This window comes from Suncus etruscus, chromosome 1 (genome assembly GCF_024139225.1).
Source record: "Suncus etruscus isolate mSunEtr1 chromosome 1, mSunEtr1.pri.cur, whole genome shotgun sequence".
NCBI lineage: Eukaryota > Metazoa > Chordata > Mammalia > Eulipotyphla > Soricidae > Suncus > Suncus etruscus.
Genome location: NC_064848.1, coordinates 190,269,902 through 190,293,897, shown reverse-complemented (window position 1 = coordinate 190,293,897; position 23,996 = coordinate 190,269,902). Strand labels below are relative to the sequence as shown.

The window sequence follows — 23,996 nt, the reverse complement described above, 5'->3', positions numbered from 1 at the left end:
GCCCCCGCCCGGGGCCGCGGGGCCCTTAGCCACGCCCACATGTCAACGTCACGCCCAAGGATACGCCCACAGACACGCCTCCCACCCGCAAGCTCGGTGGGCGTGGTCCTATGAAGTGGGCGTGGCCTGGGAGATCGGGGCCCTGGAGTTAAGGACTAAGCGCGCCGGTGTGCTAGTGCGGACACGCGTGGAGGCCGCTATTCTCTTTCTGAACGGCAGGGGGCGCGAGGTGGTAGGGGAAGGAAGGAGGTTTTTTGGGGGGGGATTTTGGGGGTCTTCCTCCTTTCCTCCTCTTCCACTCACTCTCCTTGTTCCCGGCAAGGGGGTCTTGGGGATTTTGAGGGTTTTGGGGCTCCTAACAACAAACACCCATAAAAGGGTGGTGACATGACATCATGGCTTTCTGTCTCTATGGCAACGAACAGCCTCCTCTGGAACTGCGGGGATTTCACAGCCAGCTTGGTTGGACTCGCAGGAAAAAAAGAAATAAAAGTGGACTGTTTTCTCCAGCAAAAATAATAAGGTGGAAAGTTTGGGGGGATCTTGCGTCCTCTGGTGGATAGCACAGAAAGAGGAAGATGAGGAGAAAGAAGAGGCATATAGATAACTACCCCAAGTGACAGCACTGAAAGAACTTTGTGCTTTATTTGGAGTCTAACGATTCAATTCAATCACTGTGTTGTATTTGCATGACAGCTTTCACCCTTTTTAAAAGCGCTCCTTTGGAAAAAATTTTTTTGAATTTCAAAATAAATTTGAAAATAATATCAGGGATCACTCCTGGAGGGACTTAGGGGAAAATATAGGGTATTAAGGATCTAATTCGGGTCAACACATGCAAGGCAAGTGGCCTGTTTGCTATACTATCACCGCTTGGGCCCCCACACCCAAAAATTTCTTCCCCACATGCTTGCATGTGGGAGGCCAACACTGTGTGGTCCCCTGAGCACTATGCCAGGAATAATCCCTGAATGCTATATTGTGTGGTCCAAATATCAAAAGATAAGTGAGAACAAGGGGCCAGAATGATAGCACAGATGGTGGGCACAGCATTTGCCTTGCACATGGCCAACCCTGGTTTCGATCCCTGGCATCCAAATGGTCCCCCAACCTTTCAGGAGTAATCCAGAGCACAGAGCCAGGAGTAACCCCTGAACACTGCAGGGTGTGGCCCCAAAGCAAAAAAAAAGAAAAGTGGGCTAGCGTAGAGCATTCATTGACTTTGTACATAGAAGCCCTGCATTTCTTCACTGGCACTGCAAAGGTCTAGCAATAATAATTCAAATAATAGTAAAATGTCTCTCTTGGCCCCAGTTTATGGTTATTAGTGCAAAACCCTGGTGTCCCACATGCACTGAGATCTGAGATCCTTATATCCATTAAATTTTTTTGCTAATGGATGGTAACACAGTAGCTAGATGAGTGTAAGCACCACAAAAAAGGAACAATTTCTATTAAGCATCATAACTAAAAAAATGTATAGTCCCAGGGGAATATGCATATAGAAAACTGCGTACAAAAAAACATATAATACAGGGAGCTGGAGAGATAGCATGGAGGTAGGGCATTTGCCTTGCACGCAGAAGGATGGTGGTTTGAATCCCTGCATCCCATATGGTCCCCCGAGCCTTCCAGGAGCAATTACTGAGCATAAAGCCAGGAGTAAACCCTGAGCACTGCTGGCGTAACCTAAAAACAAAAACCATGTGCATACAAAAACTGCATACAGACTGCAGTGAGCAATGCAGGCAGGTGAGTATTTGAGCTCTGCAATCTGAAGTAAGATCCCTTGTGAACTGGGGCTGGGCGGTGGCGCAAGAGGTAAGGTGCCTGCCTTGCCTGCGCTAGCCTTGGACGGACCGCGGTTCGATTCCCCGGCGTCCCATATGGTCCCCCAAGCCAGGAGCAACTTCTGAGCGCATAGCCAGGAGTAACCCCTGAGCGTTACCGGGTGTGGCCCAAAAACCAAAAAAAAAAAAAAGATCCCTTGTGAACAACACAGCTGAAAAATGAGGAGAGTCCAGGAGGATGCCCATGGTAGGAAGCTTGCCACAAATAGTGGAGCAGTGCAGTTAGCCAGAGAAGGGATCTTTGTGACATGATAGTTGGAAATGATCTGAACAAGAATTGGATGCTGAAAGGAGATAAAGTGATAGGCATGATACCCCTCAGTAACAATATTGCAAACCACAATGTCTAAAAGGGTGGGTAAATAAAAGAAAGGAAGTGTGTGTGTGTGTGTGTGTGTGTGAGAGAGAGAGAGAGAGAGAGAGAGAGAGAGATCAGAAAAATGAAACTATATCTGCCCCATAGGTAGGCAGGGGAGAAGGTGGGAGGAAAACTGACTATTTTTCTTTTATTTTCTTTTCTTTTTTTGGTTTTTGGGTCACACCCGGCAGCGTTCAGGAGTTACTCAGGGTTACTCCTGGCTCTATGCTCAGATATCGCCCCTGGCAGGCACGGGGGACCATATGGGATGCTGGGATTCGAACCACCGTCCTTCTGCATGGAAGGCAAATGCCTTACCTCCATGCTATCTCGCTGGCCTTGACTTTTTTTCAATTATGAATAACTTTGCATCTGTGGGGGAAAATAACTGTATTATGAACAACCTTGTAACCACAGTGTTTAACTAAAGTAATAAAAAAAAATCTATCACAGACGAAATAAATGAGGAGAGCCGTAGCTAGAGTTATGTATACCCCCTACAATCATCACAATATTAACAATTCTGGAGGGAAGAGGGATAGAGAATACAAAAAAAATAAAATAAAATCTTTATTATTTTTTTGGGGGGGTTACACCCAGCATAGCTCAGAGGTTAATCCTGGCTCTACACTCAGAAATCGCTCCTGGCAGGCTTGGGGAAATCATATGGGATGCCAGGGATTGAAGCTGGACCATATACCCGCTCTGTTATTGCTCAGGACCCCAGGAGCAATAGAGTTTTAACAGACAAAGGCAGATAGAAAGCTTTGAAGATTCGACCCTGGCAGGAGTGATAGCACAGCTGGTAGACTCCTGCCTCGCACGCAGCCAACAGGGTTTCGATCCTGACATCCCATATGGTCCCCCAATGTCCCCCCAACCAAGAGTGATTCCTGAGCTCAGAGCCAGGAGTAACCACTGAGTACCACTGGGTGTGGTCAAAATCAAACAAAGAAACAGATTCGATCCTCATACTCGGAATCCACCACTGCAAGACCTAGATCTGATTTCTGCCTCCGGATCATCTGGGTAAAGAGAGGCAGAATCTGTGGTTCAGGGGCCGGCGAGGTGGCGCTAGAGGTAAGGTGTCTGCCTTGCAAGCGCTAGCATAGGAAAGACCGAGGTTCGATCCCTCGGCTCATAGCCAGGAGTAACCCCTGGGCGTCAAATGGGGGTGGCCCCAAAACCAAAATAAATAAATAAATAGCACTGTGGTAGAGCGTTTGCCTTGCACGCGGTCAACCAGGAGGGATGGTGATTCGAATCCCAGCATCCCATATGGATCCTCCCCGGCGTGTAACCCCTGAATATCCTATTTGTGGGGCCAGAGAGATAACACAGCGGTGTTTGCCTTGCAAGCAGCCCACCCAGGACCTAAGGTGGTTGGTTCGAATCCCGGTGTCCCATATGGTCCCCCGTGCCTGCCAGGAGCTATTTCTGAGCAGACAGACAGGAGTAACCCCGGAGCGTTGCCGGGTGTGGCCCCAAAACTCATAATCAAGAAAAAAAATCTCCTATTTGTATAGTCTTTAGGATCCCACCAATGCGCTCACTCCAGCCTGTGCGCAAACATTCCAAGGGGCCTATTTCCCTAGTCCTCGCACTTTGGACCGGGCCCTTTAAGTCGGGGCGCGAGACCACGCCCACCACCCAGAGGCCACGCCCAAGACACTCGCGAGACCACACCCACCCAACGCGCCAGATAGCCCACCCCGCTCGCGAGGCCACGCCCCATCCCGCTACAAAGCCACGCCCATCACCTAGAACCACGCCCGCCGCATGAAGCCACGCCCGTTAATCCAGCCCTGCCCAGGCCCGCAGCCGCTGTCGGGAGCCGCGCGCCGCGCCACGCCCGGGCCCGCCCTCCAGCTGCAAAGCCTCGGTGCGTCCAGCTGTGCTCGCGCGTTCAGATTGCAGCCATGTCCGCCGAGGCTGAGGTCGCCTCCGAGGCGGCCGCCGTGGTGGTGGCCACCGAGGCCGGCAGCGCCGCCGACGCGGCCCCGCAGCCCCCGAAAGCCGACGCGCCCGGCGATGACACCTCCACCCCGCCGGCCCCGGCCTCCTCGGATGGAGCGGCGGCGCCTCCCCCGCTGCGCTGCCTGGTGCTCACGGGCTTCGGGGGCTACGACAAGGTGAAGCTGCAGAGCCGGCCGGCCGCTCCCCCGGCGCCGGGCCCCGGCCAGCTGACCCTGCGCGTGCGGGCCTGCGGGCTCAACTTCGCCGACCTGATGGCCCGCCAGGGGCTGTACGACCGCCTGCCGCCGCTGCCCATCACGCCGGGCATGGAGGGCGCGGGCGTCGTGGTCGCCGTGGGCGAGGGCGTGAGCGACCGCAAGGTGAGCCAGCTGCCCGCTTCGTCTGGCTCGCACCAGGCCGGCCCTTGGCCGAGCCACCGCGCTGGGCTGGGGCGCCGGGGGTGTGGCAGGCGGGGCAGAGTGCGGCCTGGAAAGGGCAGTGGGGCTGGGAACCGGCTTGCACAGCGCTGGAAAGCAAGCATCAGCCTGGGGCCGGAGAGAGAGCATGGAGGTAAGGTTTGCCTTGCATGCACAAGGACGGTGGTTCGAATCCCGGCATGCCAGATGGTCCCCTGAGCTGCCAGGAGTGAGGAACCCCTGAGCTCTGCCGGGTGTGGCCCCACCCAAAAAAGGGCAAAAAACCAAAAATCATCAGCCTGTGGGGAGTCTCTAGAAGTGGATGCAAACGGGGTTCAGGCATGACCGCCTCCTGCCTGTCCCCCTCGTCCCCCATATGCATACATGTGTCTGTATTTATTATGGCAATCGCCTGGATTTTTTTTTTTTGGCACTGGCATGGAACCGTCGCCTCCTCTCTCCCCAACATGTATATGTATATTTATTAAAGCAATGGCCTGCAATTTTTTGGCAGAGTCCGAGCGGTCGTAGGTGGGTGGGTGGGTGGCAGGAGGACAATAAGGCGACCAAGCGCATGCGCACGATGACCAGCCCCCCCCTTTTTTGCCAACCTTCATAAAAAGCCACACCTGTTCCCCGCCCGCCAAACCCTCCCCGGGGACTCTCGATCTGTGACCCCGAGTGCCAGTCGGTGCCTCTTTCCCTAAGGGAGCTTCAAGTCGTTCAAGCAGGGCGCGGGCGCATGGCCGTGCCCGAGCCCTGGGTCACATGCAGCCCCGTGGTGTGTGTGTGTGTGTGGGGGTGTAGGGCGGCCTCGGGGGGGGGGGGGTAGGCCCAGAGCGGCACCGCCCAGCAGGACAAGGCCCGCCCCACCCCGCCTGCCATTGCCTCTGCCACTGCGTGTTGGGGGAGGGGGACCCAGGCTGGGTCCCAAGATCTTTGTCTTGGGCTCTGTCCCCCGTGACTGGTGGGTGACTGCCCAGATTTCCTCCTCCCGGTGACTCATCCAGCGGGCCTCGACCCCGAGTTGCCCCAGGAAACAGCTGCCTCTGCATTCCTCTCCAGGGACCCTGCCACCCCCAAAAACCCAGCGGTGCCCCTGCCCCTTCCGACTGGGGCAGGTGGGGGTGTGGCAAAGCGAGCAGGTTGGCCCAGCTCAGCCGGTCTGTTTCTCCGTTTCGTTGTTATCATCGATCTGGGCCACAAAACCCGGACACTCAAGAGAGAGTACCAAATGAGCAACTATTTGGGAGAGAAACGGGGTGTAGCGTGTACACACCGCCTTCGTTTGTTTCGGGCTGGCCCCCACTAATGCTGCCTTGGGTTGCACTGGACCTGCCAATCCCAGATTCCAGAGCTGAAATTCTTGGATTTCTTGAGCAGGAAACAGCTCCTCCTTCCAGAGCTTCTCCAGTTGTGCTAAGGCCCCACCCTTTCCACTGGGTTCTAAATTTACCGACTCTTACTAGGTTGCCAAAGGGGATTTTTGGGAAAAGGAATTTGAGAACTGGGGTCCGTTGAGGGCCACCCCAAACCTTCCCTCCCCACATTTTCCGCTCAGTAAATACAGGATTTCCTGTCCCGGGCTTGAATCTGATGTAAGAGGCTGGATTCGGTGGCAAACGCCTGCCCTCCCTCCTGATCTCTGGGTTGCAGAGGGGTCAAGGCCCTTGCCTTGAAATGGGCTGAGCAGTGGCCTGGGCAGTGAGCCTTGCGATTGGGACTGAGCACTGTGTTTTGCAAACTCTGCTCGGTTATTTCCCACTCTACTACTAGTCCTGAGCTCTACTGTGGAGGGTCACCGTTTCCGGGACTTGATTTCATGCCAGTGCTTTTAGGAAGGATTCTGGCGTGCCCTCCTCTTATGCAGTGAAAAGGCTCAGGGACACGAAGAAGCTTATGAGTGGGAGTCCAGGCTTTTTTTCCCCCAAGTCTTGTTACTACACAGAATTCTCATCTCCAGAACCGCACCCACACTACTCCATACTGATCAGAAAGAACAGGCTTTTTGCTGCCCTCCTCTTGACCCCAGTTGCTAAACTGAGGGGAAAGATTTTCTCCCTTTTTTCCTTTCTTTTTTGGGGGGGTTTGGTTTTTGGGTCACACCCAGCACTACTCAGGGGTTACTCCAGGTTCTGCACTCAGAAATCTCTCCTGGCAGGCTCGGGGGACCATATGGGATGCAGAGATTCGAACAACCATCTGTCCTGGATCGACTCTGTGCAAGGCAAACACCCTACAGCTGTGTTATCTCTCCAGCCCAGATTTTGTTTTTTTGTTTGTTTGTTTGTTTTTGGGCCACACCCAGTAACGCTCAGGGGTTACTCCTGGCTATGTGCTCAGAAGATGCTCCTGGCTTGGGGGACCATATGGGACACCGGGGGATCGAACCATGGTCCGTCCAAGGCTAGCGCAGGCAAGGCAGGCACCTTACCTTTAGCGCCACCGCCCGGCCCCAGATTTTGTTTTCTTATCCTTTTTTGTTTTGGGGCCACATATAGCTTACTCCTAACAGGACTGGGGGGACTCTCTGGGGTGATGGGAATTGAACCTAGACTGGTCAAATGCAAGCACCTTACTCATTGTACTTTCTCTCTAACCACAAAGTTCTATTTTCTTTACCACCTTTCCTGCCACCACGGGTGACTCAGAGTGGGGACAAAGGGCTTTTCGTGGGGATGGAGTCTATGACTCTCCTTTCCCCTCCCTGCATTTCTGGGTGAAGGTGTTTTCTGGGCCCTCTGAGCTGATTCCAGTACTGATCCAGAGGTGACTGCCTCTGCCTCTGACCACTCAGAGACTACATGGCCCTTGCCACAAACTTTTCCTGTTACTTGATTGGGAATTTTCCTCCTGTAAGGAATTGTCATATTGTTACCGTTATTAGCCAGTACTTCTACACTTCTTTTATTGGGAGTTGAGCAGTTTGGGCATACTTCACAGCGCTCAGGACTACTTTTGGCTCTGTGTTTAGAAATAACTCCTCGGGGGCCGGGCGGTGGCGCTGGAGGTAAGGTGCCTGCCTTGCCTGCGCTAGCCTAGGACGGACCGCGGTTCGATCCCCCGGTGCCCCATATGGTCCCCCAAGAAGCCAGGAGCAACTTCTGAGCGCATAGCCAGGAGTAACCCCTGAGCGTCACAGGGTGTGGCCCAAAAACCAAAAAAAAAAAAAAAAAAAAAAGAAATAACTCCTCGGGCCCGGAGAGATAGCACAGCGGCGTTTGCCTTGCAAGCAGCCGATCCAGGACCAAAGGTGGTTGGTTCGAATCCCGGTGTCCCATATGGTTCCCCGTGCCTGCCAGGAGCTATTTCTGAGCAGACAGCCAGGAGTAACCCCTGAGCAACGACGGGTGTGGCCCAAAAACCAAAAAAAAAAAAAAAAAAAGAAATAACTCCTGGCAGGGATCAGGGTGCAAGGTTGGCTACTTGCAAGGCAAGATAATCCCTATATCATCTGGCCCTTGTTTTTTGGGTTTCTTTTTTGGTTTGGGGGCCACACATGACTGCTCAGGGCGTCTTTCTTTCTTGGTAAAACATGACAACCTCAGGCCCAGAGAGATAGCACAGCGGCGTTTGCCTTACAAGCAGCCGATCCAGGACCTAAGGTGGTTGGTTCGAATCCCGGTGTCCCATATGGTCCCCCGTGCCTGCCAGGAGCTATTTCTGAGCAGACAGCCAGGAGTAACCCCTGAGCACAGCTGGGTGTGGCCCAAAAACAAAAACAAAACAAAACAAAACAAAAAAAACATGACAACCTCAGGGGTTACTCCTGACTTGCACTCAGGAATCCCTTTAGTGGCCTTGGGGACCATATGGGATGTTGGGGATCAAATACCCATCAGCAAAATGGAAGGCAAGAGCCCTACCTGCAGTGCTATCTCGTTAGCCCCCAGGACTTATTTCTGACTCTGTGCTTAGGGACCTCTCCTGGTTGTGCTCATGAGACTTTAACTCAAACTCAATTTACCTGGGGGCCGCAGGAGGCAAAGTCGGGGTGATCCTTGAGTGCAAAGTCAGTAGTAAGCCTTGAGCATTGGAGGGTGTGACCCAAACAACTAAAACAAAACAAAAAAAGATTCCTCTAGGGCAGGGCCACAAAAAGTTGTGTGGGGGCTGTTTGCCGCTGCATCAAACCCATGTCATCTACTTGCAACAAAAGTGCTTTACCATTGTACTATCTCTCTGGCCCATAATTGCCCTTTTTACAGTTAGAAAAACAGGTTCAGGGGCCGGAGAGATAGATGGAGGTAAAGCGTTTGCCTTTCATGCAGGAGGTCATCGGTTAGAATCCCGGCGCCCCATATGGTCCCCTGTGCCTGCCAGGAGCAATTTCTTTTTTTTTTTTTATTTTTTATTTTTTTTTTTTTTTTTTTTTTTTTTTTTTTTTTTTTTTTGGTTTTTGGGCCACACCCTGTGACGCTCAGGGGTTACTCCTGGCTATGCGCTCAGAAGTCGCTCCTGGCTTGGGGGACCATATGGGACGCCGGGGGATCGAACCGCGGTCCGTCCGAGGCTAGCGCAGGCAAGGCAGGCACCTTACCTTTAGCGCCACCGCCCGGCCCCTTATTTTTTATTTTTTTTGGTTTTTGGGCCACACCTGTTTGACGCTCAGGGGTTACTCCTGGCTATGTGCTCAGAAATCGCCCCTGGCTTGGGGGGACCATATGGGACGCCGGGGGATCGAACCGCGGTCCTTCCTTGGCTAGCGCTTGCAAGGCAGACACCTTACCTCCAGCGCCACCTACCCGGCCCCAAGGAGCAATTTCTGAGCCTGGAGCCAGGAATAACCCCTGAGCACTGCCGGGTGTAACCCAAAAACCAAAAAAAAAAAAGAAAAACAGGTTCAAAAATAAGTTAATTTTTCTTTGCTCAAGACCTCGCACTATCAGTAAGGTAGGGAACCCACCCTTTATTTTTTAAATTTTTTTATACATTTTATTTATTTATTTATTTATTTTATTTTTTTATTTTTTGTTTTTGGGCCACACCCGGCGTTGCTCAGGGGTTACTCCTGGCTGTCTGCTCAGAAATAGCTCCTGGCAGGCACTGGGGACCATATGGGACACCGGGATCGAACCAACCACCTTTGGTCCTGGATTGGCTGCTTGCAAGGCAAAAGCCGCTGTGCTATCTTTCTGGGGCCCATACATTTTTTTTTTTTTTTGTGGTTTTTGGGCCACACCCGGTGATGCTCAGGGGTTACTCCTGGCTATGCGCTCAGAAGTCGCTCCTGGCTTAGGGGACCATATGGGACACCGGGGGATCAAACCGCGGTCCGTCCAAAGGCTAGCGCAGGCAAGGCAGGGCACCCTTACCTCTAGTTGCCAACGCCCGGCCCCCACATTTTATTTTTTAACTGAAGCAGATTGATCTCCTCAATTGATACTTCATACTTTCCTAACCTTAAGTAAGCTTCATGCATTCAGAGATCTTACAGAATTGTGGAGCCTATAAAATGGAGATAAGGATAGTATCTGCCTCCTAAAGCCTGTATGAGGATTAAAGTGTGCCTGCACAGGAAACACTTGCAATAAGGCTTGCCCTCAACAAGCACTTAGTAAAGGGAAGTTTCTATTTTTGTTTTTATTGTTTGTTTATGGGCCACACCAGCAGCGCCTCACGGTTTTACTCCTGACTCTGACCTCATAAATTATTCTGGGGTGGGGGGCGTAGAGATAGCATAGTGGTAGGGTGTTTGCCTTGCAAGCAGCCGACCTAGGACCAACAGTGGTTCAAATCCCACCATCCGATATGGTCCCCGGAGTCTGCCAGGAGCAATTTCTGAGCAGAGAGCTAGGAGTAACCCCTGAGCACCGCCGAGTGTGGCCCAAAAACAAACAAACAAAAAAATAAAAGAAAGAAATTATTCCTGGGCAGGGCCAGAAAGAGCACAGTGGTAAGGTGTTTGCCTTGTATGCAACCAACTTGGGACAGACCCAGTTTGAATCCTGACATCCCATATGGTCCCTTGTGCTTGCCATGGGCGATTTATGAATACAGAGCCAGGAATAACCCCTGAGCATCGCCAGGTGTGGCCCAAAACCCAATTAAAAAAAAAAACTGCTAGGGGCTGGAGAGATAGCATGGAGGTAAGGCGTTTGCCTTTCATGCAGAAGGTCATCGGTTCGAATCCCAGCATCCCATATGGTCCCCTGTGCCTGCCAGGAGCAATTTCTGAGCATGGAGCCAGGAATAACCCCTGAGCACTGCCGGGTGTGGCCCAAAAACCACAAAAAATAAAAAAATTAAAAAAAAAACTGCTAAAAAAAAGAAAAAGAGAGGCTGGAGAGATAGCATGGAGGTAAAGCATTTACCTTTCATGCAGGAGGTCATCGGCTTGAATCCCAGCATCCCATATGGTCCCCCGTGCCTGCCAGGAGCTATTTCTGAGCCTGGAGCCAGGAATAACCCCTGAGCACTGCCGGGTGTGACCCATAAACCAAAAAAAGAAAAGAAAAAGAGGGCCCGGAGAGATAGTGTTTGCCTTGCAAGCAGCCGATACAGGACCAAAGGTGGTTGGTTCGAATCCCGGTGTCCCATATGGTCCCCCGTGCCTGCCAGGAGCTATTTCTGAGCAGACAGCCAGGAGTAACCCCTGAGCACTGCCGGGTGTGGCCCAAAAACAAAAAAACAAAAATAAATTATTCCTGGGGGGGAGGCCACATCAATAGCACAGTAGGTAGGGAATTTTCCTTGCATTGGACCAACCTGGGACTGACCCTGACTTTAATCCCCCGCATCCCATGTGGTTTTCCAAACCTGCCAGGAGCAATTTCTTTTTTTTGGGGGGGGAGACACCCAGTGACTCTCAGGGGTTTGGTTTGGTTTGATTTTGATGTCACATCCAGAGGTACTCGGGCTCCTCCTGGTTCTGTTCTATGGGGTCCCTCTGGTAGTGTACAAAATTTTGGTGTTAAGGACCAAACCTGGGGGCCGGAGAGATAGCACAGCGGCGTTTGCCTTGCAAGCAGCCGATCCAGGACCAAAGGTGGTTGGTTTGAATCCCGGTGTCCCATATGGTCCCCTGTGCCTGCCAGGAGCTATTTCTGAGCAGACAGCCAGGAGTAACCCCTGAGCACCGCCGAGTGTAGCCCAAAAACCAAAAACCAAAAAAAAAAAAAAAAAAAAAGGACCAAACTTGGGTCTCCTGCCTATAAAAGCAGGCCCTTCAGCCCTTTATATCATTTCCCTGACCCAGGTGGGTTTTGCTTTTGTGTTTTGTTTATTTGTTTTGGATCACACATGTTGGCAGCACTCAGGATTACTCCTGGCAGTGTTGAGGGACCGGACCATATAGGATACGGGGGATCGAATTCAGGTTGGCCTCATGCAAGGCAAATGCCCTACTCATTGTGCTATTGCTCTGGCCCAGGTGGGTTTTGCTTTTGAAGATGATATGATGATGAACTGTCCTGTTCTTCCCCCCATGGACTGGGAGAAGGCTGTGTTAGACATAGGTCTTCATAAGTGTCCATGCGGTTACTGAATGAGATTCTTTCCATTTCTCTAGGTAGGAGACCGGGTGATGGTGCTGATCCGTTCAGGCATGTGGCAGGAGGAGGTGACTGTGCCGTCAGCTCAGACCTACCTGATGCCAGAAGCCATGACCTTCGAGGAAGCCGCTGCCTTGCTGGTCAACTACATCACAGCCTACATGGTCCTCTTTGACTTCGGCAACCTTCGGGCTGGCCACAGCGTCTTAGTACATATGGCTGCAGGTGACAGGGTCTTACTCTTATTGCCCCTTCTCACCCCATCCAGATGGCCTTCTAGGCCCTTCCTTCCCAGAGGCCTAGCTGGTCTGTTGTCATGGCGACACCAGGCTGCCTCTGCCTTGGGCTCTGAGGCCTTTGCGGTGCTGTTGCCATGGTTACGGTGAGTCCGGCCTGATGTGTGAGCCTTAGCAACAATGCTGCCCTAGCCTAGCATCCCTCCTCCCCCTCTCAATTTCTCAGTCATGGAAATTTGGGACAAGGGATAAGGGATGACAGAGCCTCAAATGAGCCCAGGGAAAGTGAACGTAAATGGACCCCCTGTCCTTGAGAGGCAGGAACAGAGTGTGATGTCGTGTTCCAGGGGGTGTGGGGCTGGCGGCCCTTGCAGCTGTGCCGCAACGTGGAGAACGTGAGCGGGTATTCGGAACGGCCCTCGGCCAGCAAGCACGAGATGCTGAAGGAGAATGGGGTCACACACCCCATCGACTACCACACAACTGATTACGTGGATGAGATCAAAAAGATCTCCCCCAAAGGTAGAGTTTGGGCCTGGGGCTGGATGATGCAGGGTAGGGATAGGGGGGCTTCAGATGGGGGGCTTCAGATCTATGGCTCCTGATTCTATTCTGAGGACCCTCTATCCCCTTCACAGGAGTGGACATCGTCATGGACCCTCTGGGTGGATCAGATACTGCCAAGGGCTACAACCTCCTCAAACCCATGGGCAAAGTGGTCACCTATGGTGAGTCAGTGGGGCTGGGTGGAGGGGCATTTGGGTTGTAGGAGGGGACTCAAAACCTGGGCTTTTGAATGAAGTGAGAATCAGGTGAGGGACTGACCCCTAAGAATCGATGCCTCCCAGCTGACCTGTCTGTCCTGTCACAACGTACTTTCCTCATGTGTTAGCAAATTCTGAATTTTTTTGTTTGTTTGACAGTGGTATGTGGCAATCAGCATTGGGCTTTACCCTGCAATACTCATGGATTATTCCTGGCTCTGTGCAAAGGCATGACCTCTAGTGGTTTTAAGGAGATTGCATGTGCTGTTGGATATTGAACTGGGGTCAGTTATATGTAAGCTGAGCTAGCTCTCTGGCCCAATTCAGTGTGTTCTCTCTTTGTTCCTATTTGGAGATTAGTCCTGAGGGGGGGAAAAAACAGCCAGTCTGCCTTTTTTTTTTTTAATTTTGGTTTTTGGGTCACACCCGGCAGTGCTCAGGGGTTACTCCTGGCTCTAAGCTCATAGGGGACCGACATATGGGATGCCGGGATTCGAACCACCGTCCTTCTGCATGGAAGGCAAACGCCTTACCTCCATGCTATCTCTCTGGCCCCAGCCTATCTGCCTTTATTTGTCCTATACTTCTGGGCTTCTTGGTCGTGCCACATTTTTGTTTCATTTATTTTTTATTTTGGAGTCACAACCAGCAGCACTCAGGGCTTGCTCCTGGCTTTTAGTGCTCAAGGATTACTCCTGGCACCAAATATGGGATTTGGTGCATTTTCATTTTAAAAACATATTTGGCTAAAACAAAACGTATTTTGGAGGGCCGAAGTGATAGGAGATCATTTGCCTTGCATGCAGCTGACCTGGGTTCTATACATGACATCCATATAGTTCCCCCTGAGCATGCCAGGAATGATTTTCTGAGTGCAGAGCCAGGAGTAACCTCCCTAAGTGCCACTGGATGTGGCCCAAAAAAAGAAAAAACAGTAATTAAAAACACTAAAACTTAGGGAGTTTTGGAGTCAGCTGGAATCGCTTTGGGCCTAACAGCCAGCAGATAGGGTGACAGCCTAATATTCCACAGCACTCGTTGGAGATATGTAAAGGGGCCCATGGGAAACAGGCAGGCTTGGAATAAACACACAGGGATGTGCTGACACCCGGGAATTGTCCTTCAGGAATGGCAACCTGCTGACGGGCCCCAAGCGGACCTCATGGCCCTCGCGAGAACGTGGTGGAACCAGTTCAGCGTTGACGGCGCTGCAGCTGCTGCCCGCCAACCGCGCCGTGTGTGGCTTCCACCTGGGCTACCTGGAGGGCGAGATAGAGCTGGTCAGCGGGGTGGTGGCCCGCCTCCTGGCACTCTACAACAAAGGTCAAATCAAGCCTCATATCGACTCCGTGTGGCCCTTCGAGAAGGTACGTGTGCAGCTCTGCAGGGCCGGCCTGGCTGGGGCAGGACCAGGGAAGGGGCAGCCAGGGGGAGGAAGGCAGGAGGGCACTGGAAGCTGAGTCTGGTTTTCCTCTCCAGGTGGTGGACGCCATGAAGCAGATGCAAGAGAAGAAAAATGTGGGGAAAGTCCTCCTAGTGCCGGGGCCAGAGAAAGAGAAATAGGGTGGGAGTCGGGAGACCCAAAGGTGGGGAAGGGCACGCTGGGCAGCCAAGCTGTAAGCACCCAGCAACTCACATTGCATTTCATCCCCCTGCCCGCTCCCTGCCAGGGTCTCCCTATTTGACCTCTTTCCCCACCCCCTTCTTGCTCTCTCCAGGGCTGCCCCTTCCCCCGTTCCTGCCCTCTGAAGAGGTTGGGAAGCGACCACTTGGATGTCTGGGCCCTGCGAGGGGACAGGGAGAGTCAGAGAGAGGCAGGTTGCTTCCTGCCCCACCCTGTCCCCCGGGCCCGCTGTGCTGCTTGTGCCAACTTAGCCAGTCCCCCAGTCCCTTTCATTCCCCTTCTGTGTGCTTTTGCCCTAGCCTCGTCTCCCTGCTGTCCTTGCCCCAACACCTCCCAAAGAATCGAAATGCCAGCTCAGGGTGGGGGGCCAACACGCACATGTCCAGCATGTCCCTGTCCTCTCCTTGCTATCCACCCTCCCCCAGGCCGGCCAGCACCGCCTCTGTGCGGCGGCCGCATCTCCACTCCTTTCCCAACTTCTTAAGCACAATCGGGCTTCTTCCACCTCCGGGCTTTCTGCCACTGATGACCAAGGTTGCCTCTGCCACCATCTGTGGGCGGGATCTGGCTGCTCTCATGCCCCCCTCCCCAGCTCACCTTCACTGAGTTCTCTGGATTTGTTCTCAGTGCCTTAGCCATGGAAAATCTGTGCTGACGTACGTGGGGGTCCCGGTCTCTGTCGCACCTCTTCCTCCACCCCTGGACTCCCCAGTGCCTTCCTTGTCCTGGTGGGGCTGGGGTTTCGCTGCTCCCCAGTTCCACAACACTGCCAAAAATCTATGTGTGTGCCAGTCGGGGCGGGTGGTGGGTGGGTGGGGCAGCCCCTGGCCTTCTGGGGTCTGGGCCATGTCCTGTCTCTGGGGCTGTCATTTCTTTAGGGGGTGGGTGGGGAGAGGTGGCAGGGAAACTTTCTCAGCCTCACTTTTGGCACCTGCCACCAGAGGTAGTGAGTTCTCTGTGCAGTTCCGGTCCTGGGACCAAGACAGGACCAAAGTCAAGCGCTAAAGCACATTCCCACCTTCCCTGGCAGGCGAGGGCTGTCCATTTGCCTTCTCAGAGTAGGAGGCAGTTTTCCAAACTCAGCCCCCAATTTTGTTTACATGGGTGAGGAGAAGGAGCAGGGGAGGAAGGGGTGGTGGTGGTGGTGAGGATTGAAGCCCCTGGAACCATAATAGAGACTTCCTAGGTGAGGGCTGTGACTCCTTCTGTGAGCTGGAGCTGGGGAGATCAGCGCCGCAGCCATTGCCAATGGGAGGTGAGTGAAGGAAGGAGCTTAGCTCTTCCTTGTGTAAAGAAGGCCTAATGGTGTGCGATTTCTGCTTCTGTGTACCCCGCCCCACTTACCGAAGCTGCCTTTGTGTTTGTGTCAATAAAAAGCCAAAACCTGGGTGGTGGATGTTGCCTAGAGGAGCCGAGGGGGGTAAGGTCAGGGCCAGGCCAAAGCTGATAGGGGAAGGTTAGAGTTTCTTTCCAGCCCCCAGCCGCCTTCCTCACCCAAATCCAGTTTCCCTTCATGAATCCACCTCAGGAAGGTTCAACCAAGCTGGCATCCTAGCTCCTACCCCGGAGTGCCAGGATAAAGCTGAGCGGCGAGTGGGTCACTGGAGCCCTGGATGCAACTCTGATCTCTCAAACCCCACAAAATTAAAACAAGAAGCCACAGTAGTTTGGAATCCCTTGCCAGATGTTGACCAAGCCCGCACTAGGCTTGATGACCTTGACAGGGGTGAAGGGTGATGGTAAGGGCAGCCCCCTAGCCCGACGAGGTGGTGAAGATGGCCAATCTCTGTTGTCCCGGGGGCACCACCGTCAGCATCTCCACCTCCCCGCCACCCCGAGTGGGTTTCTGGAAATGGATCTCCAGGATGTCGTGCAGCTCCTGGCTGTCCAGGACGTCAGGAATGTTGAGCACCAGCACTGATCTGTCTATTTGCTGAGACTTGATCTGGAAAAAGCCGGGGTCAGAGACAAAGGCTCCTGGAGTTGTGTTGGGGAGTCAGAGATCGGGGTATGTAGGAAGTAGGGAAGGAGAGGTCTATCGGGTCAGGTTAGTGGGATTTGGAGGCTCTGAGCCTGCCTTGGGGAAGTTTCTGGCAGCCAGGATACTTGGCCCAGCTCCCCCACCCACTCACCTCAGCCTTCTCCACTTTCCCACTCATGTAGGGAGAGACGCGCAGGGGTACTTTCTGTACACCCAGTGGTACCATGAACTGACCAATCCGGATCAGGCGCTGGGCCACTGTGGGGAGAACACAGAGAGGGCCTTTATGTTTGGTTTGGGGACCAACCTGTCAGTGGTCGGGTTACTCCTGTCTCTGCATTTAAGAATCACTCCTGGGGCTGGAGAGAGAGCATGGAGGTAAGGTTTTTCATGCAGAAGGATGGTGGTTCCCTGTGCCTGCCAGGGGCGATTTCTGAGCATAGAGCCAGGAGTAACCTCTGAGTGCTGCTGGGTGTGACCCAAAAACAACAACAAAAAGAATCACTTCTGGAAGAGCTCTGGGCGACTATGTGGGGTGTCGGGGGTCAAACCTGGGTCAGCCTTGTGCAAGGCAACCACCCAACCCGTTGTGCTATCTATCACTTTGGCTCCGGATGGGTGATGGGTGCGAGGGGATTCACCATCCAGAGCATTCTGAGACCACAGGGCCCTGGACCCTGATCTTGCCAATGGGGCCCTACCTTCCTCCTCCGAGAAGGCCAGCATGGCACCTCCTGGCAGCAGTTCCCGTGCCTCCACATCACCACCTCCATTACTGGTCTTGCCAAAGAAGATCTCCAACTTGTCCAGAAGCACCTCTTCGTTCAGTCTGAGCCCAGCAGGGAAGCCACTGACCAGCACCCTCTGGCTGTCCATCCTGCTGGATACCTGGGGCAGACAGGACAGAGTCAGCCCAGACGCTCCTCTACCACCTCCCGTGCCACCCACCCCCAGCATGTTCAGAGGCCCGGGTCTTGTCACTCACCTGGATGGAAGTCACCATGGGCAGCTCTAAGGGCTGGACCTGCACCCGGAGGCGGCACTCTTCCAGGTCGACCTGGTGGTCTCTTCGCTGCAGCAGCCTATCAGCCACTAGGGGTACAGGAAGTAGAGCAAGTACTGAAAGCCCCCAACCTCCTGAGGTTTCCCTGAGCTCACCCTTGATCTTTTATGGGGTCACATTTGGTGGGGCTCAGGGATCACTCCTGAGGCTTTCGGAACCATATGGGATGCCAGGGATTGAACCCAGATCAGCCACATGTAAGGCAAGGCCCTGCACACTGTGCTATCACTCCGGCCCCGCAGCTCACCCTTGGGGTCATCGAAGGTGACCAGAGCAGAGCCTCCAGGCAGAGGGCAGCATATCTGCAGGTTGGAAACTACGGTCTTGCTCTCTTTCCTTCCTTGCTGAGAATGTGCTTCAGTATGTCCTTGGAACACCAGGGGGATCTCAGGCACCGGAAAAGGGACCTGGGGGTGGGGAGGGAAAGGAGATGCCATCCCTTCTTTCCTTCCTTCCATCCCACCCTTTCTCCCTCCAAGGAGATGCCATCCCTCCCTCCCTTCCGCCCTCCCGTCCTCCCTCCCTCCCTGGCAGTGCTCAGTGCTTACTCCTGGGGATCATCTGAGAGGCCAGGAATTGAGTCCAGGTCAACCATGTGCAAGACAAATACCCCATCCACTATATTATTTGTCTGGCCCCTAGAGATGCCATCCTGAAGGGAGAGCGAGCTCCCTACTCCCTTCCGGAGGCAAGGTCCAGTTCCATGTGGCTGAGACTGATCAAAGTGAACAGAGTTGGAGAAGTGAAGGGGTGGGTCAAGCCCCTCCTGGCAGCCACAGCATAGGTGAGATGGTAGCCTGTCCTCATTGGAGCTTGAAGTTGGGAGTTCCTCCGCCTTCCAGATGAGCAGACAGGTTCAGAAAGGTTTTTGTTTTTGTGCCACACCTGGTTATGCTCGGGTTATTCCTGGCTATGCGCTCAGAAATCACCTATGGCTTGGGGGACCATATGAGATGCCGGGGGATGGAACCGCGTCCATTCTAGGCTAGCGCATGCAAGACAGATGCCTTACGCCCTGCGCCACCACTCCGACCCCTATTTTCTTTTTTTGATTAGGTTCAGAGAGTTTAAGAAATATGCTCAAGTCATGAAGCCAGAAAGTGAGTCAGCAATGACTTAAACTCCTGCTCTGTTCCCTGACCGCAACCCTGCACCCAGCTTGCCTTGTCATGCTGGTCCTTGAATTCATTTCTCTTCTGCTGCAACTCCTGTAGGCGCATCTGGAGCCTGATCTGCTCCTCCTGAAGGGCTTGGAGGGCCTGTTAGGACAGAGGGGAATAAGGAGTCACCTACATGGCTTTGCAGAGCATGAATGAGCCCAGAGGAAGGGCCAGCAGAGAACACGAGGTCAATGTAATTTATTAAACACTATAGGGCTGGGGTGATAATACAGTGGGTAGGGCATTTGCCTTGCACATGGTAGACCTGGGTTTGATCCCTGGCATCCCATATGGTCTCCTAAGCCTGCCAGGAGCAATCCCTGAGCATCAAAAACACAACTAAACACTATATCCAAGTATTGGGCTAAGTTCTCCCCTGTTTTGGGGAGATGGAGGTGGACCACACATATGGTACTCAGGAATCACCCAATCACTCTGGCTCTGTGCTCAGGAGTGATCCTGAGCAGTGCTTGGGGTTCCATACTCAGTCCTTGGGATCTGCTGCATGCAAGGCAAGCACCTTGCTCCTGGACTTTCTCTCCTTCAGCCCTTTCTGTCTCTCCAGACTCAGGCCCATCCTAGGACACAAATGACTTCTTGGGAAGAAGCTCAGAATGACTCCGTGACCTGCACAACTACTACTGGGTTCTGGACAGCCTGAACCCAGTGTGTGTCATGGTGATGACATGGAACCCAGTGTCATTGATCCCATCTCTCCCAGATAGTTCTTTGACTGCCTCCTTTTCTCTGTATCAGATGGCATTTATAGAAGGGTGCAACTTGAAGCAGGAGGGGAGCAAGAGAGAGAGTGAGTGAGAGAGCTGACAACAGAGGCAGGGGAATGATACCAGGGGTAGGAGTAAAAGTAGCTTGTGGTATGAAGTGGCATTTGTGCCTTTGTGGCATTATCAGCAGAGTCCCCTTGGTAATTATTCTGCTGAGGGCCCGGAGAGATAGTACAGCGGCGTTTGCCTTGCAAGCAGCCGATCCAGGACCTAAGGTGGTTGGTTCAAATCCCGGTGTCCCATATGGTCCCCTGTGCCTGCCAGGAGCTATTTCTGAGCAGATAGCCAGGAGTAACCCCTGAGCAAAGCTGGGTGTGGCCCAAAAACCAAAACAAAAACAAAAAAATTTATTCTGCTGAGTTTGTCGCAGGGAATAGACCTTTGGTAGATCTGTGTTGCAGACATGAATGAAGTGTAGGAATAAAGAGTTGGGAACATATTACAGAGGGCTTAGAAGAGATGTGGTAACTTTGAGGAGAAGAAAACTAGGGGCCGGAGAGATAGCATGGAGGTAAGGCATTTGCCTTTCATGCAGGAGGTCATCGGTCCGAATCCCGGCACTCCATATGGTCCCCCGTGCCTGCCAGGAGCAATTTCTGAGCCTGGAGCCAGGAATAACCCCTGAGCACTGCCGGGTGTGACCCAAAAATCACACACACACAAAAAAAAGAAGAAAACTAGGATTTGGGGCCGGAGAGATAGCACAGTGGCATTTGCCTTGCAAGCAGCCGATCCAGGACCTAAGGTGGTTGGTTCAAATCTCGGTGTCCCACATGGTCCCCTGTGCCTGCCAGGAGCGATTTCTGAGCAGATAGCCAGGAGTAAGCCCTGAGCACCGCCGGGTGTGACCCAAAAACCAAAAACAGAAAACTAACTAGGATTTAGGGGCTGGAGAGATAGCACAGTGGTAGGGCATTTGCCTTGCAAGCACTGATCCAGGATGCATGGTGGCTTATCCCGGCATCCCATATAGTCCCCTGTGCCTGCCAGGAACAATCTCTGAGTGCAGAGAGTGCTGAGCCAGGAGTAACCCCTGAGTACCGCCAGGTGTTACCCCTCCACCCCCAAGAAAAAAAGAAAAAAAAAAGAGGATTTAAGGGGCCGAGAGATATCATGGAGGTAAGGCATTTGCCTTGCATGCAGAAGGACGGTGGTTCGAATCCCGGAATCCCATATGGTCCCCCGAGCCTACCAGAGCGATTTCTGAGCATAGAGCCAGGAATAACCCCTGAACACTGTCAGGTGTGACCCAAAACAAACAAAAAAACTAGGATTTAGGGCCAGTACAGCAGGGAAGACACTAGTCTTGCATGTGGCCAACGTGAGTTCAATCACCCACACCTTACATGATTCCCCTTTACGTCTAAGAGTGCTTCTTGAGCACAGAGCCAAGAGTAAGCAGTAAATACACCCCACTCCATCCTACCTCCCAAAAAAAAGGAGGAAGGATTTAACTAAAAAAATTCTGGCTTGAGCCAGAGAGATAGCACAGTGATAGGGCATTTGCCTTAGATGCTGAAGGATGGTGGTTCAAATCCCGGCATTCCATATGGTCCCCCGAGCCTGCCTGGAGCTATTTCTGAGCACAGCGCCAGAAGTAACCCCTGATTGCCACTGGGTATGACCCAAAAACAAAAAAAAAAAAAAAGTTTTTTTATTGTTTTTTTTTTTTTGGCTGGTGAATACTGAGAAAAGGTACCTAGATGGGCTGGAGTAATAGCACAGCAGTAGGCCATTTGCTTTGCACTCGACCAACCCAGGACATGCCTGGGTTTGGTTCCTGACATGCCATATGGTGCCCTGAGCCTGTCAGGAGCTATTTCTGAGCGCAGAGCCAGGAGTAACCCCTGAGAACCGCCTAGTGTGGCCCAAAAAACAAACATACAAAAAATAAGGGGGAGGCCCAGAGGGTGGCACAGGGCATACTTAAGGTGTCTGCCTTGTGCACGCTAGCCTAGGATGGACCTCAGTTCGATCCCCCGGCGTCCCATATGGTCCCTCAAGCCAGGAGCGATTTCTGAGCGCATAGTCAGGAGTAACCCCTGAGCATCACTGGGTGTGGCCCAAAAAGTAAAAAAAAGGTACCTAGTTTTCTACTTTTATCTTTGTGTGGGACGGGGTGGCAGCACTCAGAGAATAATCCCACCTCTGTGCTTGAGGGTCCTTACTGGTCATGTCAAGACCCATGTGATGCTAGGAATTGATCCTAGTTGGTCACATGTAAGACAAATGCCTTACTCTCTGTACTGTTTTCCAGCCTAGTCATTTCTATTTCTCTAAGGCAGGGTGCAGAATAGAAAATTTTGGGAATTTGTCTGTTTCGGGGTACACCCAGTGTGCTCAAGACTTATTCAAAGCTCTGTGCTCAGGGTTCACTCCTAGTAGTGTACTGAAGACTATATGAGTTGCATTCACCTCAGCAACTTGTAGCATACCTCCGGCTTGCAATGGAAGTTACAGGCAGAGATCGTCTCGCATAAGTTTTTTTTTTGTTTGTTTTTGTTTTTGTTTTTGGGCCACACCCGTAAGCTCAGGGGTTACTCCTGGCTATGCGCTCAGAAGTCGCTCCTGGCTTGGGGGACCATGACGGGGGATCGAACCGCGGTCCGTCCTAGGCTAGTGCTGGCAAGGCAGGCACCTTACCTTTAGCGCCACCGCCCGGCCCCTCGCATAAGTTTTCTTCTTGGAAAAAAAAAGTTCTTTAAGTATGGAAGAGCTGAGATATTCCCCACTCAATTTTTCCTTTGTTTTTTTTTTTTTTTTTTTGTTTTGTTTTGTTTTGTTTTGTTTTTTTTTTGGTCACACCCGGCGGTGCTCAGGGATTACTCCTGGCTGTCTGCTCAGAAATAGCTCCAGACTGGGATTCGAACCAACCATCTTTGGTCCTGGATCGGCTGCTTGCAAGGCAAATGCCGCTGTGCTATCTCTCCGGGCCCTTTTTTTCTTTGTTTCTTTTTTTCCCCACCCAATTTTTAACTCCAGCCTCTTATTGAAATAATTCTGAAACAAGCAAATGTTAATAACGCTGCCTAGTTAGATTTCATTTCTTCTTTTTTTTTCCCTTTTTTTGTTTTTTGGTCACACCCAGTTGTGCTCAGCCTACTCCTGGCTCTATGCTCAGAACTTTCTCCTGGCAAGGCTTGGGGAACCATATATGGTACTGGGGATCAAACCTAGGTCAGCTGCATGAAAGACAAGCTCCCCTACTATGTTATCTCTCTAGTCCAGGCTTCTAATCTATTTCATGACTGTTAAATTCTTTTGTTTTGTTTTGGGCCACTCTCCGCAATGCTCAGGGGTTACTCCTGACTCTGCACTCAGGAATTACTTCTGGCAATGCTTGTGGGGACCATATGCGATGCTGGGGATAGAACCCAACTTGGCTGCATGCAAGGCTGGAGCCCTACGTTTTTTTTGGGGGGGGGGGAATCACACCCGGCAGCTCTCAGGGGTTACTCTTGGCTCTGTGCTCAGAAATCGCTCCTGGCAGGCTCGAGGGACCATATGGGATGCCAGGATTCGAACCACCATCCTTCTGCATGCAAGGCAAACACCTTACTTCCAAGCTATTTCTCTTGCCCCTTGATTTGTTTTTGTTTTTGTGTCACTTCAAACTGTATTCAGGACTTACTCCTCGCTTACTTCTGGCTCAATACCAGCTGTACAATCTCTCCAGCCTTTAGATCTTAAAGCCTTATTTCAAGGACAACATTCTGCTCACACCTGCAGTGTTCCCTGCCTTAACCCTCCAAAGCATAAATGGAGGCCTTGATCAGCCAGTTTGTTGGGAATGTGCCAAAATGCAGCCAGAAGAAAAAGATCTTTTCCTGAGTTACATTAAATGTAAGTTCATTTTCTGTGGAAGCTATCCCACTTGTCAAAATGATCTAAGCCTATGTTTAAACTGAGAAAAGCTAAAAAATATGTACCACTGGATTTCTTCTTTAGAGCAAACTCAAAACTGGAAAAAAAATTTCTTCCCTTTTTTTTTTTTTTTTTTTTTTTTGGGTTTTTGGGTCATACCCAGCAGCACTCAGGAGTTACTCCTGCCTGGCTCTACGCTCAGAAATTGCTCCTGGCAGGCTGGGAGACCATCTGGGATGCCAGGAGTCATCGTGGAACCACTGTCCTCTTGCATGCAAGGCAAACACCCTACCTCCATACTATCTCTCCGGCCCCAATTTCTTCCTTTTTACCCAAATAGAGAAGTGATTAATTTTAGGTAACAAGGAGTTGCAGATGTAGTGACCTGAAGTGCCAGTTAGATGACATCAGTAAGCCAACAAAAATGGTGGGGTCGGTGGACAAAC

The 23,996-nt window shown here is 52.1% G+C and overlaps 2 protein-coding genes across 2 annotated transcripts in view; one reads left to right on the top strand and one right to left on the bottom strand.

The window, feature by feature from the left end:
* Positions 1 to 4,062: 4,062 nt before the first annotated feature.
* Positions 4,063 to 16,084, top strand: VAT1 (vesicle amine transport 1). The gene is given in 9 exon segments (XM_049781827.1): positions 4,063 to 4,544; positions 12,091 to 12,298; positions 12,657 to 12,676; positions 12,678 to 12,831; positions 12,948 to 13,041; positions 14,200 to 14,228; positions 14,231 to 14,274; positions 14,276 to 14,440; positions 14,553 to 16,084. Coding segments are annotated over 9 exon segments (1,215 nt in total). The 5' UTR covers positions 4,063 to 4,127; the 3' UTR covers positions 14,637 to 16,084.
* A 366-nt stretch (positions 16,085 to 16,450) lies between these two features.
* Positions 16,451 to 23,996, bottom strand: part of IFI35 (interferon induced protein 35) — an 18,542-nt gene continuing 10,996 nt past the window's right edge. The window contains exons 2-7 of the mRNA XM_049780876.1: positions 18,905 to 19,000; positions 17,989 to 18,148; positions 17,664 to 17,770; positions 17,380 to 17,566; positions 16,830 to 16,936; positions 16,451 to 16,642 (exon numbers count right to left, since the gene is read on the bottom strand). Of these exons, the coding sequence (XP_049636833.1) occupies positions 16,451 to 16,642; positions 16,830 to 16,936; positions 17,380 to 17,566; positions 17,664 to 17,770; positions 17,989 to 18,148; positions 18,905 to 19,000 (849 nt within the window). The remainder of the gene's footprint in view (positions 16,643 to 16,829; positions 16,937 to 17,379; positions 17,567 to 17,663; positions 17,771 to 17,988; positions 18,149 to 18,904; positions 19,001 to 23,996) is intronic.